A 12,702-nucleotide genomic window follows, 5' to 3' on the forward strand; every position below is an offset into this window, starting at 1 on the left:
GAGCCCGTGGATTCCTGTGCTTTCGGTGTAACTGTATAGATAACGATGGATGTGCTAGTCTGCACCTTGAACCAGAGCAATTTTGTAAATAATGATTACTCCTGTTCTCATTTTCCAGACTTAACAAAGCTATATACAGTTTGTGGTGTAGTTAAACAACAGGACAATACTTTGAGTACGGCTTTTGAACATAATTCTGTACGAGTCAGATACATTTCGCTTTAAATTAGCATACAAAAATTGAAAAGGTTTTGACCTATTCTTTTTCACCAAAAGCTACAGAGTTCCTATATGTTGCATAACCTGACCGCTCCGTGTGTCACAAGGAAAACAGAAATGCTTTATTTTAAGTTTGTGTGATATTTTATTTCACGTGACTTGAAATACAATAAAGATTGGGATAAACAGACTTTATGCAACACCGCATCCTAGTACAGAACATTTTATAAGAGAAAAGGAATAAAGACTCCCACTGAAAAGCTGCTGGTGTCAAATAGTCATTTATTCTGCTGTTGTTGACTTGCTCCTGTCTAAATGACAGGGGCTTAGGTACCAACAGGAAACAATATTCCAACAAATGCTTGTGAAACCCTGTGTAATTCTTGTCACATCAAAAGCCTATGTGGAACTGTGTGCTTTTGGCTTTAGTGTTCTTTTTTTTTTCTCACACATACAGAAACAATAAATGAGGAAATATTTATGCTTATTAAGAAAGAAGGCTACTTTTTGCAAACATCCTTCCCCAGCACATCAATGGATCTTAAACTGCGTGTCTGAAGTTTGGGTGAACTTCAGGGTTGATGTCACATATCGTGCTCAAAAGCTTTTTCATCACGCTCTCCATGTTCTTGTGGTAGCTGCTGGTGAGGTTTTGGATCGTTTCTGTTGTTTGCTCTTCTATTTTAGCAGAGAGGTTACCTTGGGAGCCCATTACCTGAAAAGCAGAAGTCCTCTGAGCAAAGTAAAAGGGTTATATATGACTATGTTTATTGTACTTCATCATTTAGCATAAACAGAACAAAAACATGTCACAGTGCTTCCTAACAGTGAGAGTATGATCTAGGTTGAACTGTACGCATAAAAACAGGATTAAAGGGAACTCTTTCATATGCTCATTAGCAATGGGAATCTCCCCATGTAATGAAAGTTTCCCAGATCACTGTGGGAACAACATTGTACATGTTTTGTCTTTTATATCGCTCATTTTAATTTGTTTTCTATTTTAATGACTAGTCAACTAAGTTCTATCACCAGTGTGCTTTGCTTGGCCTCACTGAGAATGAATGTGAGTGTGGCTAAGGAGCAAAACATGGGAAAGCCTTCCTGACAATGCATAATTACAGTTTCAGAGTACTTGAAATGTCTTCAGCAGTTAGTGATGTATAACCCTCAACAGGCCTCAGACAAGGTCTTTTAATGTTACATTTTCTTATCTGGCGACATACCAGACAGCTTCTGGCACAGTTAATATCAGGACATTCGCTTAGAATTTAATTGACTCTAGACTCGCTGAACATTTTAGCAAGGTTATGTTATAAACAGATGCATGCGTTCCAAATCCGTGACTTTGCTCCCTCCTCCCCCACTGCCCCAACATCCCTTGAATTCTTCCCTTATGGAAAAGTCCTTCAGATACTGGCAGAGCAATTGATTTCCAGCTAAAGAATTCCACGGGGGAGAGCAGAAGATATCTCTGCACGCTGACAGAGTAAGAAAGGAATAAGTAACATATTCTTCTTGTTCCTGCCATGGTTCTCTGGGGTGGACTAGCAGCTGAAGCTAACCTGTGATGTTAGCGGGATACCTAGAGGATGGCCAGAAACAAGGGAGGAGTCATTAGCTTTATTTTCCATGAGATTTCAGTCCAACTTAGTCCTGACAAGAAGGAAAAGCAGCTGAGTTAAGATCTTTTGCACAAATCACCTTTGCAATTCTATTTATCAGTACCTGGCAATGTAGTAAGATGTTTGTCCATAATCCAGATGTAAAACACTTTCCGACTTGGAAGAAATACAGGACGTAGACATAATTGTAAATATCAGGAAAAGATTATAGTTTTCTATTGTAACTATTTTTAGCTGGCATTTTACTTTAGCTTTTAGACAAGTGGTAAGGGTCTCATGTGGGAAAGATTGTACAGCTTAGGCCAGATTTATGAAGCTGATTTTTTCCACTGGGGAAAATAACTTTCTAGAGATCCCAGATGGTTGCATGTTATCCAGCTACTAAATACTTTTGAAAAACCTCAAGAAAAGTATTATAATTTTAAGAAGAGCTTCTGTAGACTGGGAACCTGCTCTCTCAGTTCATGCTAATACTGCAACTTGAGATAGTAGATTCTTATTCTTCTATGTATTTTTTTTCCCTTTTTCTGTTTCTGAATTTGAAGACCTTTTGCTTGTTAGAATGCAGACAATGCTCTGCTTAGTTTATGATTTCTGTTGACCTTGAAGGTGTGTCCCTTATTTTGCCCATCCTGGTTTTATGCTAGTGTCATTCCAAAGTCGCTACAAATGTTACATTGACTTGGAAGCCACAAAATTCAGAGCTAGGCTGCACATCTCCAGAGTTTGGTGATCTCAGACCCCGAGTGCAAACACCATGAGGACTAGCAAAATTGGTTTGAGATCCAGGTTTAAATTTTGTATATTTTGAAAAAAAGATCTTGCGTATTGTCACTCTAACCTCAAATTAATCGTTATTTTCTGTTGCTGCTGCTGTTCATTCTGGACTGATGTGGAACATCTCATAGTATGAGAAAATTTACCCCAGTTTGGATACAGCAACACAAAGTGAGACGAGGAATAGCATTAAATGAGACTGTGGCAAAGAATTAAAAATACTTGTGTCCGAATACCTGAGCCAGTAAACTGAACTGGGCATCAGACTTCCCTCGGCACTGCCTTAGCTGGAACTCCTGACTGCCTTCCAGGCACGGGTTAATAATGACGACATTTGTCTGGGTAGATAAACGTTCGACATAACGGGGTCAGGGAACGTGAAGGAGGACTGCAATGATCTTGTACAAGATGCTGTCATTTGAGGACCAGTGCGTGCTCTGTCCCGCTTGCGTGAAATGTTCAGTCAAGAAACAGTGGCCTTTCCCTGCAGCTTTAATTTTGTTTGTGATGAAAAAATTGAGTTCACACCGAAGCAACATCTTTTCTCTTCTGCTATTTCAGACCTAAAACAAGAAGTCTGGCTTGACTGAAAAGGTGAACAGATTTTAGAGGTGGTTTTACTTTATTTTAGTGTCAGTAAACATCTGAAATTGTACATATGAGACAATTCCACCTGGCCTGGCTGTGTGACTGTGTCTGGGGGCTGGCAGTGTATGTTAGAGACTTTGTGTGTATATCTGTTCCTAAGGCTTGTGATCTCTGCTGGAAAATGTTTTATGTGAAGTGTGACTGAAATGACAGGTTTGTAAAGCAGTTTTTATTTGACCTCTTTGCCTTTTTTTGTGGCTGCTTTTGCACATATAGTTTCCTTGCCTTTGCACAAAACAAGCAGGGGAAAAAACAAGAACAAAAACATAAGAGGAAGGTCACCACGTAAAAAGAGAACAGTTTGTGAACTTTCATGAAAATACTAGAGAAAACTGCAAGATGGCATAAATGTATAAAATGTACTATAATTCAGATATGAAAATATCAACCAGATCACTTTTACTATGAAAACATAGTGAAAAGCTCCAAAGTTTTGGTGATTTCAGTTCATCAAAAATGCAGTCTTGCATGCAGTCAAAAAAAATCAGCTAAAGTGGAACAAATAGAAAGTAGGATTTTAAATCTTTGCTTTTACTGAAACATCCACCTTACTGAAACCTCCACTTTCAAGACAGGAATGACGTCTGTCTGGAGTTAAAGAAAGAAGACCCAAAGGTATTTTTCCTTAAGGGAGATACATCTTCAAAGGACAAGCATGAACAAAATACAGAAGAATCTGGACAGTTTTAGTGGTGAAGGGCCACAGTACCTTCTGCAAAAGCATTCAAAGCCTGTGAAGACGTCAAAATGAAGCATATACACATCATAGGTGTATGATGTGTATGAGGTCTCTGTGTTTAATCAGTATGATCATGTTCATTTGTAGAAGTCTCCATGTAACACTGTTTGAAGCAATTTGTTTTACCATTGAGCAGATTGACACTACAAAAGAACATATGCAGGTTTCTTGCTTACATTTGTTTGCTTGTTCCTAAATTCTTTCTCCCTCTGTAACCGGTAGTGGTCTATCTCGGCTATGGCTTCTTCTTTGGCCTGCTTCAGCCTCTTTCCCTTTCCTAATGGGGGAAGAAACAGGGATTTACTTCACACTTGTCACTGTATCCCAAAAGATGAATCTCTAAATCAGAGGTATTTTACATGGCATAGTAAAACGGACAAAACTTCGAGCAAAGTCAACAGCAGCTTTATTTGCACAAGAATGGTCAGAAGAGCCAAAGTGATTTAGGTAGGGTACTTTTTGATTGCAAGCCAGCCTTGAAAGCAGTACCCATCTTCTGAGACCAACTCCCTGGGCGAAAGCACACATCAAATGAAGAGCTTGTTGGTTTGCTAACAACAGAAGTCTTTTTGCAACTACACATTTTCTCATAACACAAATGCATTTTTTTTTTAATCACAGCTTGGTGTTTAAATAAATATCTATCTTTCCTTCATCAGCAATAGTAGCAGCCAGATAACAGATTTTAGTTGTCACTGATGGGAAAAGACGTTATTCTGTAAGATTTGCTGTATTGATTGGTTGCCAGCATCCCTTCATCCCACACCAACTGGATTCTGCTTAGAGCTGGCAGATTTCCAAAGTACTGCAAGATACATCTTAACCACTACCAAACTGAGTTCCAACCTCCAAGCTTTGTTCTTGTCTCCCCCACCCTTTTCCCCTAACATTTGTTAAACGCAGAGGTGAGTGATTAAAAGAAAAAGGAGGTCACTGGTATTCTCTACCAATACATAGAAAATATGCAAGTGATTAAAAAGTCTTTTTTTTGTTTCCTTTTCTTTTTTTAAACAGGAGGGTGATCTGTAAGGTGGCATTTTAAGCTGTAGTGGAAACTAGAGCCTTCCTCCTGAACAGGCTTGTTTACATACTTAATTTTGTTCACTGTGAATAGTTACTTTGTCTTAGGTAAAATGCTAAGGGGTTGTCAAATCAAGCACAAATCAAGTCATTGCAGGACTGGGTATAAGGTAGTTGCTGGGTCTAGCAGGGATGTTATGTGAAGGATAGGAGTAAAAGGTTTGATGGGAATGTGATGCTTAAGTTTCTACATGAAGCAAGCATTGAACATGTCATAACCACCCCACAGTGATGCATCTCTGTCTGCCTGTTTTGTATAGAGTGGGTAAAGTTGCATGGATCTCCACAGGACTCTGCTACACTACTTTGGGGGGAAAGAAGTCACTTTCTAACTGATGGGACTGTAAACCTCTTGCATTGAAAGTTGATATGTTACATTTGAGACACCTGGGCTGATGCTGATTTTTGGAGTCTCTTTCTGCTGTACAGCTAGAATTTTAGGAGTGGGAGGAGATAAGCTTGCTCCCTTTTCTTAACGGGAAAAATGTCTTTGATGGCTGAAAAAGCTATTGCTTAGTTGCATAAATTAGGATATCACAAGAATGAGAGAGTGGGGGCTAGGCCACAGAAAAAGGCATCTTGATCTGATGTGTGAAACATCCACTTATTTATTTACTTATTGTAACCACCTACTTAACATCACTGAGCAATATGAATACTTTTCTAAGTTGGGGGGGGGGGGTTGGTTTGTTTTGGTTTTTTTAATCTTTCAATTCAAGCACAAAAGTTGAAAACAGTACCTTTTCTGAAATCCTAAGGAACATTCTCTAACTAGGCTAGAAAGACGAGCATTAGTATTTCTGATTTATTTTCTCCAGGCTGCTACACTGGATTGGTTACACCTGTGCTGGGCTTCTGAAGCCTTATCAGGTGTGGCATATAGCAATCTGCTTCTACTGAGCATGGCACAATGAGGAAGCTGAATCTTGGGGGAAGATTGTTGTTTTTCATATATCTGAGATTCAACAAAAGCCTGGGTAAAATGCCTGATCCAGCAGTAAATTATTTGCCCAGTTGATGGCTCCTTCTGAAGTCATTATCTGCAGATGGGTGAGTAGAAGCAGAGAGATGCCTGAAATGTGCATTTCCTTTTAAAGTCTTGATTCCTGGACTGTTTGATTTTGTGAGTGTGCTTATTGGGGGACCTGGGGTGCGTGATTGTATAAAGGCTTTTTACAGGAAGGAGCAACCTGGTGAGGAACTAGAGAGCTTTACTGACTCTCAGTTCATCAGTGCAGTGTTCTCTTGTGTAGTTAATTATATTTCTCAGAGTCCTTCTGCCACCGAGGCACTGTGATTACGTACAAAGGGGCAGAGAGGCAGTTTAAAATCTAGTATGTACTTTCCCAGAGTTTGTATTTGTTTGATAAGAGCTGCTTTGAGCCTCAGCTTTTGCCACTCACTGTATGAAGCCTTGGGACCAGTATGTGTGAACTGACAGATTTGTGTAAGAACCTGACATCAGTCTGGACAACAAAATCTGGAACAAGGTTTAGGTCTGTATTTTGAAGTTTCCCTTATTCTCCTCTCCAAATTTGGAGCTGATCAGCCTTTTATAGAGTTTTCCTCTAGGAGCGGAGCCGGGGGGCGATTCTCTGGAGCTGGAAGCTGGGGGGAGTGACTATGATGAAACTCTGCCAATTTCACCAGCTGAGGAACTGGATGTCTATAGCAAATTAAATTATTTCAAAATCAGTCGGATTTTAATTTCAAATTCCATCTGGGGGGCCATCTGTAGTAAATATGTTGCATATTTGGCCACCAGATAGATAAATAAATCCATTTGAAATGCACAAAATGGAAGGAGATTAACTGTAAAACAACAGTTCATTTGCCTCTGACAATGTAGCTAGTGAACCAAAAAGTATGTATATACGTACATGTCAGCTCTCAACAGTGCACTGGAGTAAGCACAATACATAGGGTGTCACTGTAGGGTGGCAGCCATTTCATTTTTCCATGATGCCTTTAGGATTGGCACAGCAGGAACCTGCTGCTTCCTATTTAATTAAGTGGAAAAGCTGTGAGTAAATTACTGCTAGTTCAACAACGTTGTGGACAGAATCGGCAACTGCCAACATATGCGATAGTGCATATGCTGCACCTGATTAAGTTAAGCAGAAACTAGAGCTTAACCTGCTGTTTCACTAGAGACGAACCAAAATTAATTAATCAGTCTGTTATTAACCACTTGTCTGCTACCTTAGTTGTGCAATACAGGATTGCCTTTTCAAAGTCTTACTGATCTTCTGGATGGGATTCGCTGCAGAGCACAGCCGAGCTGAAATCAAACCTTACACACCGAAGGGTGGCAGAGCGTTGAAATTCAGCCAAGATCATCCAAAAAGAGGGCAAGAAATACAGGAGGATGAGCAAACCAACCTGTCCCTATGACATTTCCTCTAGGATCATAAAGGTGAGGTACAGAAAGCTCCAAGTTTGAAGAGACTTTTGCCCCAAAGGGCATGCTGTCGGGGCCAGGTTTGCTGCTGCCCCTTTGTATCTCCTTCCTATCCTTGAAGATGGGGAGCAGGAAAGCAGCTGTGCTATGCCTGGTTTCCTTGTCCACTGTTGACCATGATTATGGTAGCTGACAGCCTATGAATTTCTAGGCATCATGTTAAATTGGCCAAGTCTTAACCAACTTTCTGTAACAAGTCGGCCCTGTAGTAGATTTTCTTACCTAACCTGGGAAGGCATTATTAGCATGGAGAAAGGTTGGAATTCTTCTTTCTAGGTATTTCTGTGATGTTAACGAAATACCTAGATCTGGTTAGATCCAAAAGAACTGCTGAGGTTTTTTAGGTGGTTGGGGATTTTTAGATCTTGCAAGAAAAAGATGGTAGAAAGCAAAAATGTTGCATTCTAATTTGCTCAGACACTCAGTTATCTTACTTTCCAAAAACTGCCATGCTAAAACTGGCTTTCTGTTTTCAAACATATAATCTAGGCTTCTAGCTGAATTTCTGCATAGAAATCGTGTCATATGAAGAAGTTGCCAAAGATATGTTTTCTTTAAATAGGACCATTTCAGTTGTCTTCAAGAGTGTTAAATTGTCTGCAAAACGGGATTTAGGGATGCTCATTTGGAGAAGACTATTTTGCACTTTTAATAAAATACAATAGAAGCAGCTGATCAGTATGTATAGCTTTTTCAGTAGATAAAATATGCCCTGGATGTTATCCAAGAGAGCACCATGGATATAATTCTGTTTACAATATCTTATTTTGATTAACATTTGTTTTTAATCTGATTTCCTGAAATCTTTCATCTGAGTTTTCATTTTATTAGGCACTAGAAATTCAAGCCAAGATATAAAAATCTATAGGAAAACAAGTTTTGCTAAACCCAGTGTTCAGGACACATTTGTTTCCCTTGTTTTACCCAAAAGGATTTTCAGGAATTGACGTCTTGGCTCTGACAATGCTCAGTTATTTCTAGGATCCCAATTATGCTTAAAGCAAGAATGATAGATAAAGCAGTGCTGTGTATAAAAGGCCAAAGGATTGCAGACTGTTTTGGTTTGTGTTTAATCAATTTAATAGTTTCAGCCTTGCATGTGTGCATTTACCAACAAACTGTTAATAATTTGTCAGGTATAAACTACATCAGCCAATGATACAGTAAAGATATTGCAAGCCAGGATAAAGGGTATTGAGCAAGAAGTATGAAAAAGCATGTACAGAGGAGCTTTAGCACTATATTTTTGCTTTGCTTCATGTCTATAAATATAATTTTAGGTATTTGCTAACTTTTCAGTTATCCAAAGTGGATTTTGCATTACAAACAGCTGCACATATGTCAGCAAAACCTAGGCCCATTATCTGTTTATATACAGTATTATGTGTGTTCACACTACTTTTTGATCTGGTTATGTGAGTATCAACTGCAAACACTGAAGGGTTTGCATAAGGGTAGTTTTGCTGATCGCATTTCCTTGAAAATGGCTTTTCCTGGTTGTGTCTCATGAAGAATCTGCCTTTCATTCTTCTCGCGTTACAATGTAAATAGAATAGTCAGACTCATTCGTATAGTGGTGTTGTGCAATGGCTGTTTGCGGTGACAAAGGAGGACATATGTACAGTTTAGCAGGGACGGGGCTGCATTAGGCCTGGCTGGACAGGTTCATTGCTTTCACTTGCAGCCCAGATCTGCAGTGCCAGGCCCCAAGCAGAAGCTGCTGAGCTGAACTGGTACCAGGTGGATCTGGGCTGGTGTTTCCTGTGGTGAAGCAGCATGTCCTTGCCTTGTTTCTTCGAATTGTGTGTGCACAGGTTAACTGATTGCACTGGATATATTGGTTGCATTTCGTGTATTTCCTTTTATCTTCATTTTTACGCTCAGAGACAAACTATGCAATCCTTTATGCTGATCTAACTGCGGATTCACCCTGGGGAAGAGACTATTTGAGTTATTCTGACTTGGCATAACCAGATTTGGCACAAAAAGAATCCTTTTTGTCCTTGTCCCACAGTATTTAAGTTATGCTGGTGTAGTTAGGTATCTAAGGTGGTGTAGTGACATTGCTATGGAAAAATATTGAAATTAAGGACAACATGGAAATTTTAAAATTTTTATTCTGTAGCTTCACTGCAAACCTATTGTAGTGTTGAATATAATAATGATTTTCTAGGTATACTTATTCTGTTAGATTAGCTATAATGCTTGGTTTAGCACAAAATCCAGGGTGCGAGTAGTCCTTAGAAAAACCTGAATTGGAAACATTAAGGCCTGACCTTGCTCGTGTGATCCATGAGATCTAAAATTCACAAGAGCTTTGCTGTTCTCACCCTAGTAGAAACTGTTGGCAGTATTTAACATGAACAAAAAGTTCCACCAAAGTCTTTAGGCTATAGATGACTATGCCACGTCAGCAGTTATTTGAACTTTTTGCCCTTAATCTGTTACACCTAGGAATAAAATCTCTTAGAAATGCTTGAGGTTTTCATGGGATTGCACAGAGCTGCTGAGGCTGGAAGGGGCCTCCGGAGTCTGCTCCAACTCCCTGCTCAGAGTAGGCTTGGCAAGGGCAGCTTGATTGGGGCCATATCCAGTGGGTTTTGAATGTGTCGGGATAGAGACTCCACAGCCTCTCTGGGCAGCCTGTTCCTGGGTTTGACCTCCCTCACAGTTAGTGTGTTGTTTTCTTATGTTTAAATTTATGGTATTGTCTCTTCCCTTTAAATGGATACCACTGGAAAGAGTCTGGCTCTGTCTTTGGTACTGCCCTCCCATTTCCCCCCCCCCCCCCAGATTTTTATATATGAGAAATTTTTATTTTCCTTCATAATTTTTATAAAGGCAAAAAAATGTTTGGCTTTAATAGAGAAGGAAGTTATACTGATGAAATATTTTTACTCTAAATATTTTTACTGATAGCAAAATTCTTAATAGCTGGTTTTCTGTAGTTGCTGGATAACTCCTATCTCAATACTAATACACTGGTAGGTGCAGGTGGTTTAAGTCAAGTTTCTGACTCAGAGGTGTCTGGAAGATACTATCTGTAAGAAGCCATGAGCTTATCACAAGCACTCTGTGTAGTGTTGAGGTGATGACAGGGGAGTGTGTTTTTTGCAGAGTAGAGTAAATGCACCTGTAACCATGCCTGGATTCTGCAAGACATTCATCTTTAGTCATTGCTTTTATGTTATAATGATGCGTTTTGGTTTTTGAGTTTCTTAATTTAAGAAACCTCTTTTTAACTAGCTGTTTTCGAAAAAGCTAATCTGACTTTTCTGGTTTTAAAAACAAAAGCAAACCAAATGAAAAGAAAAAAATCAAAACCAAAAGTACAGGATAATCAACATCAAGCTGTCATAGCTAGAGGCCTGATTCTGCAGCCTGTGTTCAGACCAAATCCCCACTCCCTCCACTGGGGGCTGTGCCTTTCCAGGTCATACACTTTCTTGCTTCTTGCTCTGGGGAACAGTTTGTTTCCACTGCCCTACGTGACAAGGGAAGAACCATCCCATTGAGAGCACCTTGTTTGGCTATATAAGGGTCGAATCAGTTAATTATTCCTTGCTTTCAGGCTGGGAGCAGCAGCCCCAAACACCTTTTAGTGAGCCTAGTGAGCCTTCTCTTTTGTGAAGGTGGGAGATAATAATTAATGAACATACAGCAATGCTGACTTCTGTGTAGAAGGGATATAGGAACTACACAAATTATTTTTGTTTAGCTTCTGTTTCTCTATGGAAAACAAAATATATTCCTTCATCACACTGTTGCAGCACATGACATCATCTTCATGCATTTTAGTTCAGTCCTGCAGGACAACGTTGTTTCCTGCTGCTGGTTTCTAAATCAAGGTAACTCCATGAAACAGTATTAATGTTTCACTTCTAATGCCGGTCAGTGAGTCATGTGGTTGGTACCTACGTTCAGGAGAGTAAGGTCACCATATTTTGCATTAAATCACTGAGAGATGAATGCAGAAAATGAAGGAAATAGATAATGGAAAGACTGCCAGGAGAATTATTTCTTTGATTGAAATTATTCTAGGAGATACCTTCATTTTTATATTGTTGTTACTACTTTTTTGCTTGTATTTGACTAGAATAAAAATATATGAATTTATTATTATTGGACATCTACACATGCTTTGCCCTGGGCATTTAGGCATTCAGCAAACAAGACATTTACTTTAAATTGAACTTTTAATCACTTGTTGATTGCTTGTACCATGTAATAAGACTTACAGGAATGACCTATCACAGTACTGACAGTTCTTGTGATTATACCGTGACTTTTGTTACTATCGTTGTGCTGAAGTCTCCCTTTGTTTTCATACGATTTTTTTGAAGCCCAGCTGAGATTAGAAGGCAAGTTACTAGATTTCGTAAGTAAAGAGGAAGAGTGAAAAATTTATACAAGACCTATAAAGAGAAATAGAGAGTTTGGAGTCTGGTCCTGCAGAGTTGGCAGTCAGAGGCGTGTAGGCTTCTAGTTTAAATACCTAAGGAAGGCTGTAATGACATTATGTGCATTGAGATAAAGCAAGAATAAATCTATCTGACAGGATGAATATAACAAAGAAAACCTTGTTTAATGTAATAGGGCATGTGCGCATGCACACATGTGCACACAGAATTTTAAGCAAACTGAATGTTCAGGTTTGATTAAAACTGCAGCCAAGGCACAGCACTAATGCAAGTGAGAAGAAAGAATAGGAGCAGCACAGCTGTGATGTATACAGATGAAATAATAGTGTTTTTCTGTGGGCCACTGTAATTCTGAAGAGCTTACAGTAGAAAACTACAGTAAAACCAGGCCAGCTACTCACGTTTTTTGGCTTCCTCCAGTTTGTCCTTGGCACGTTTTTCTGCCTGCAGAAGCTGCTGGATTCCCTGAGACTGGCTAGTCATGCTGATTGCTAGGGCTGGTGCACTTCTGCAGGGACTGGAGCTCGGAGGGAGTTTTATACAGCCGCCAGGCTCTTCCTTGTGCTTTCTGTTCTGTCTGTTTTTACAACAGCCTTCCAGATTGTGCCAAACCAGCCGGCTCTGCCTGGATTGCTGCTGGACAGAAAGGCCTGCTAGTGTAATCAGAAAAACACAGCAGTGAGGTTGAAAGGAATGTTCTCCCCTCCTCAGGGTCACTGAAAAGCTGAAGTT

The 12,702-nt window shown here is 39.5% G+C and overlaps 1 protein-coding gene across 1 annotated transcript; it reads right to left on the reverse strand.

Moving 5' to 3' along the window:
* Positions 1-760: 760 nt before the first annotated feature.
* On the reverse strand, positions 761-12,476 carry ATP6V1G3 (ATPase H+ transporting V1 subunit G3). Its single transcript, XM_075509228.1, has 3 exons — positions 12,372-12,476; positions 4,185-4,285; positions 761-934 (listed from the first exon to the last, which is right to left on the reverse strand). The coding sequence occupies exons 1-3, from the start codon at positions 12,451-12,453 to the stop codon at positions 761-763; spliced, it is 357 nt and encodes a 118-aa protein (XP_075365343.1). The 5' UTR covers positions 12,454-12,476.
* Positions 12,477-12,702: the final 226 nt, after the last annotated feature.

Source organism: Mycteria americana, chromosome 7, assembly GCF_035582795.1.
Source record: "Mycteria americana isolate JAX WOST 10 ecotype Jacksonville Zoo and Gardens chromosome 7, USCA_MyAme_1.0, whole genome shotgun sequence".
Classification (NCBI taxonomy): Eukaryota; Metazoa; Chordata; class Aves; order Ciconiiformes; family Ciconiidae; genus Mycteria; species Mycteria americana.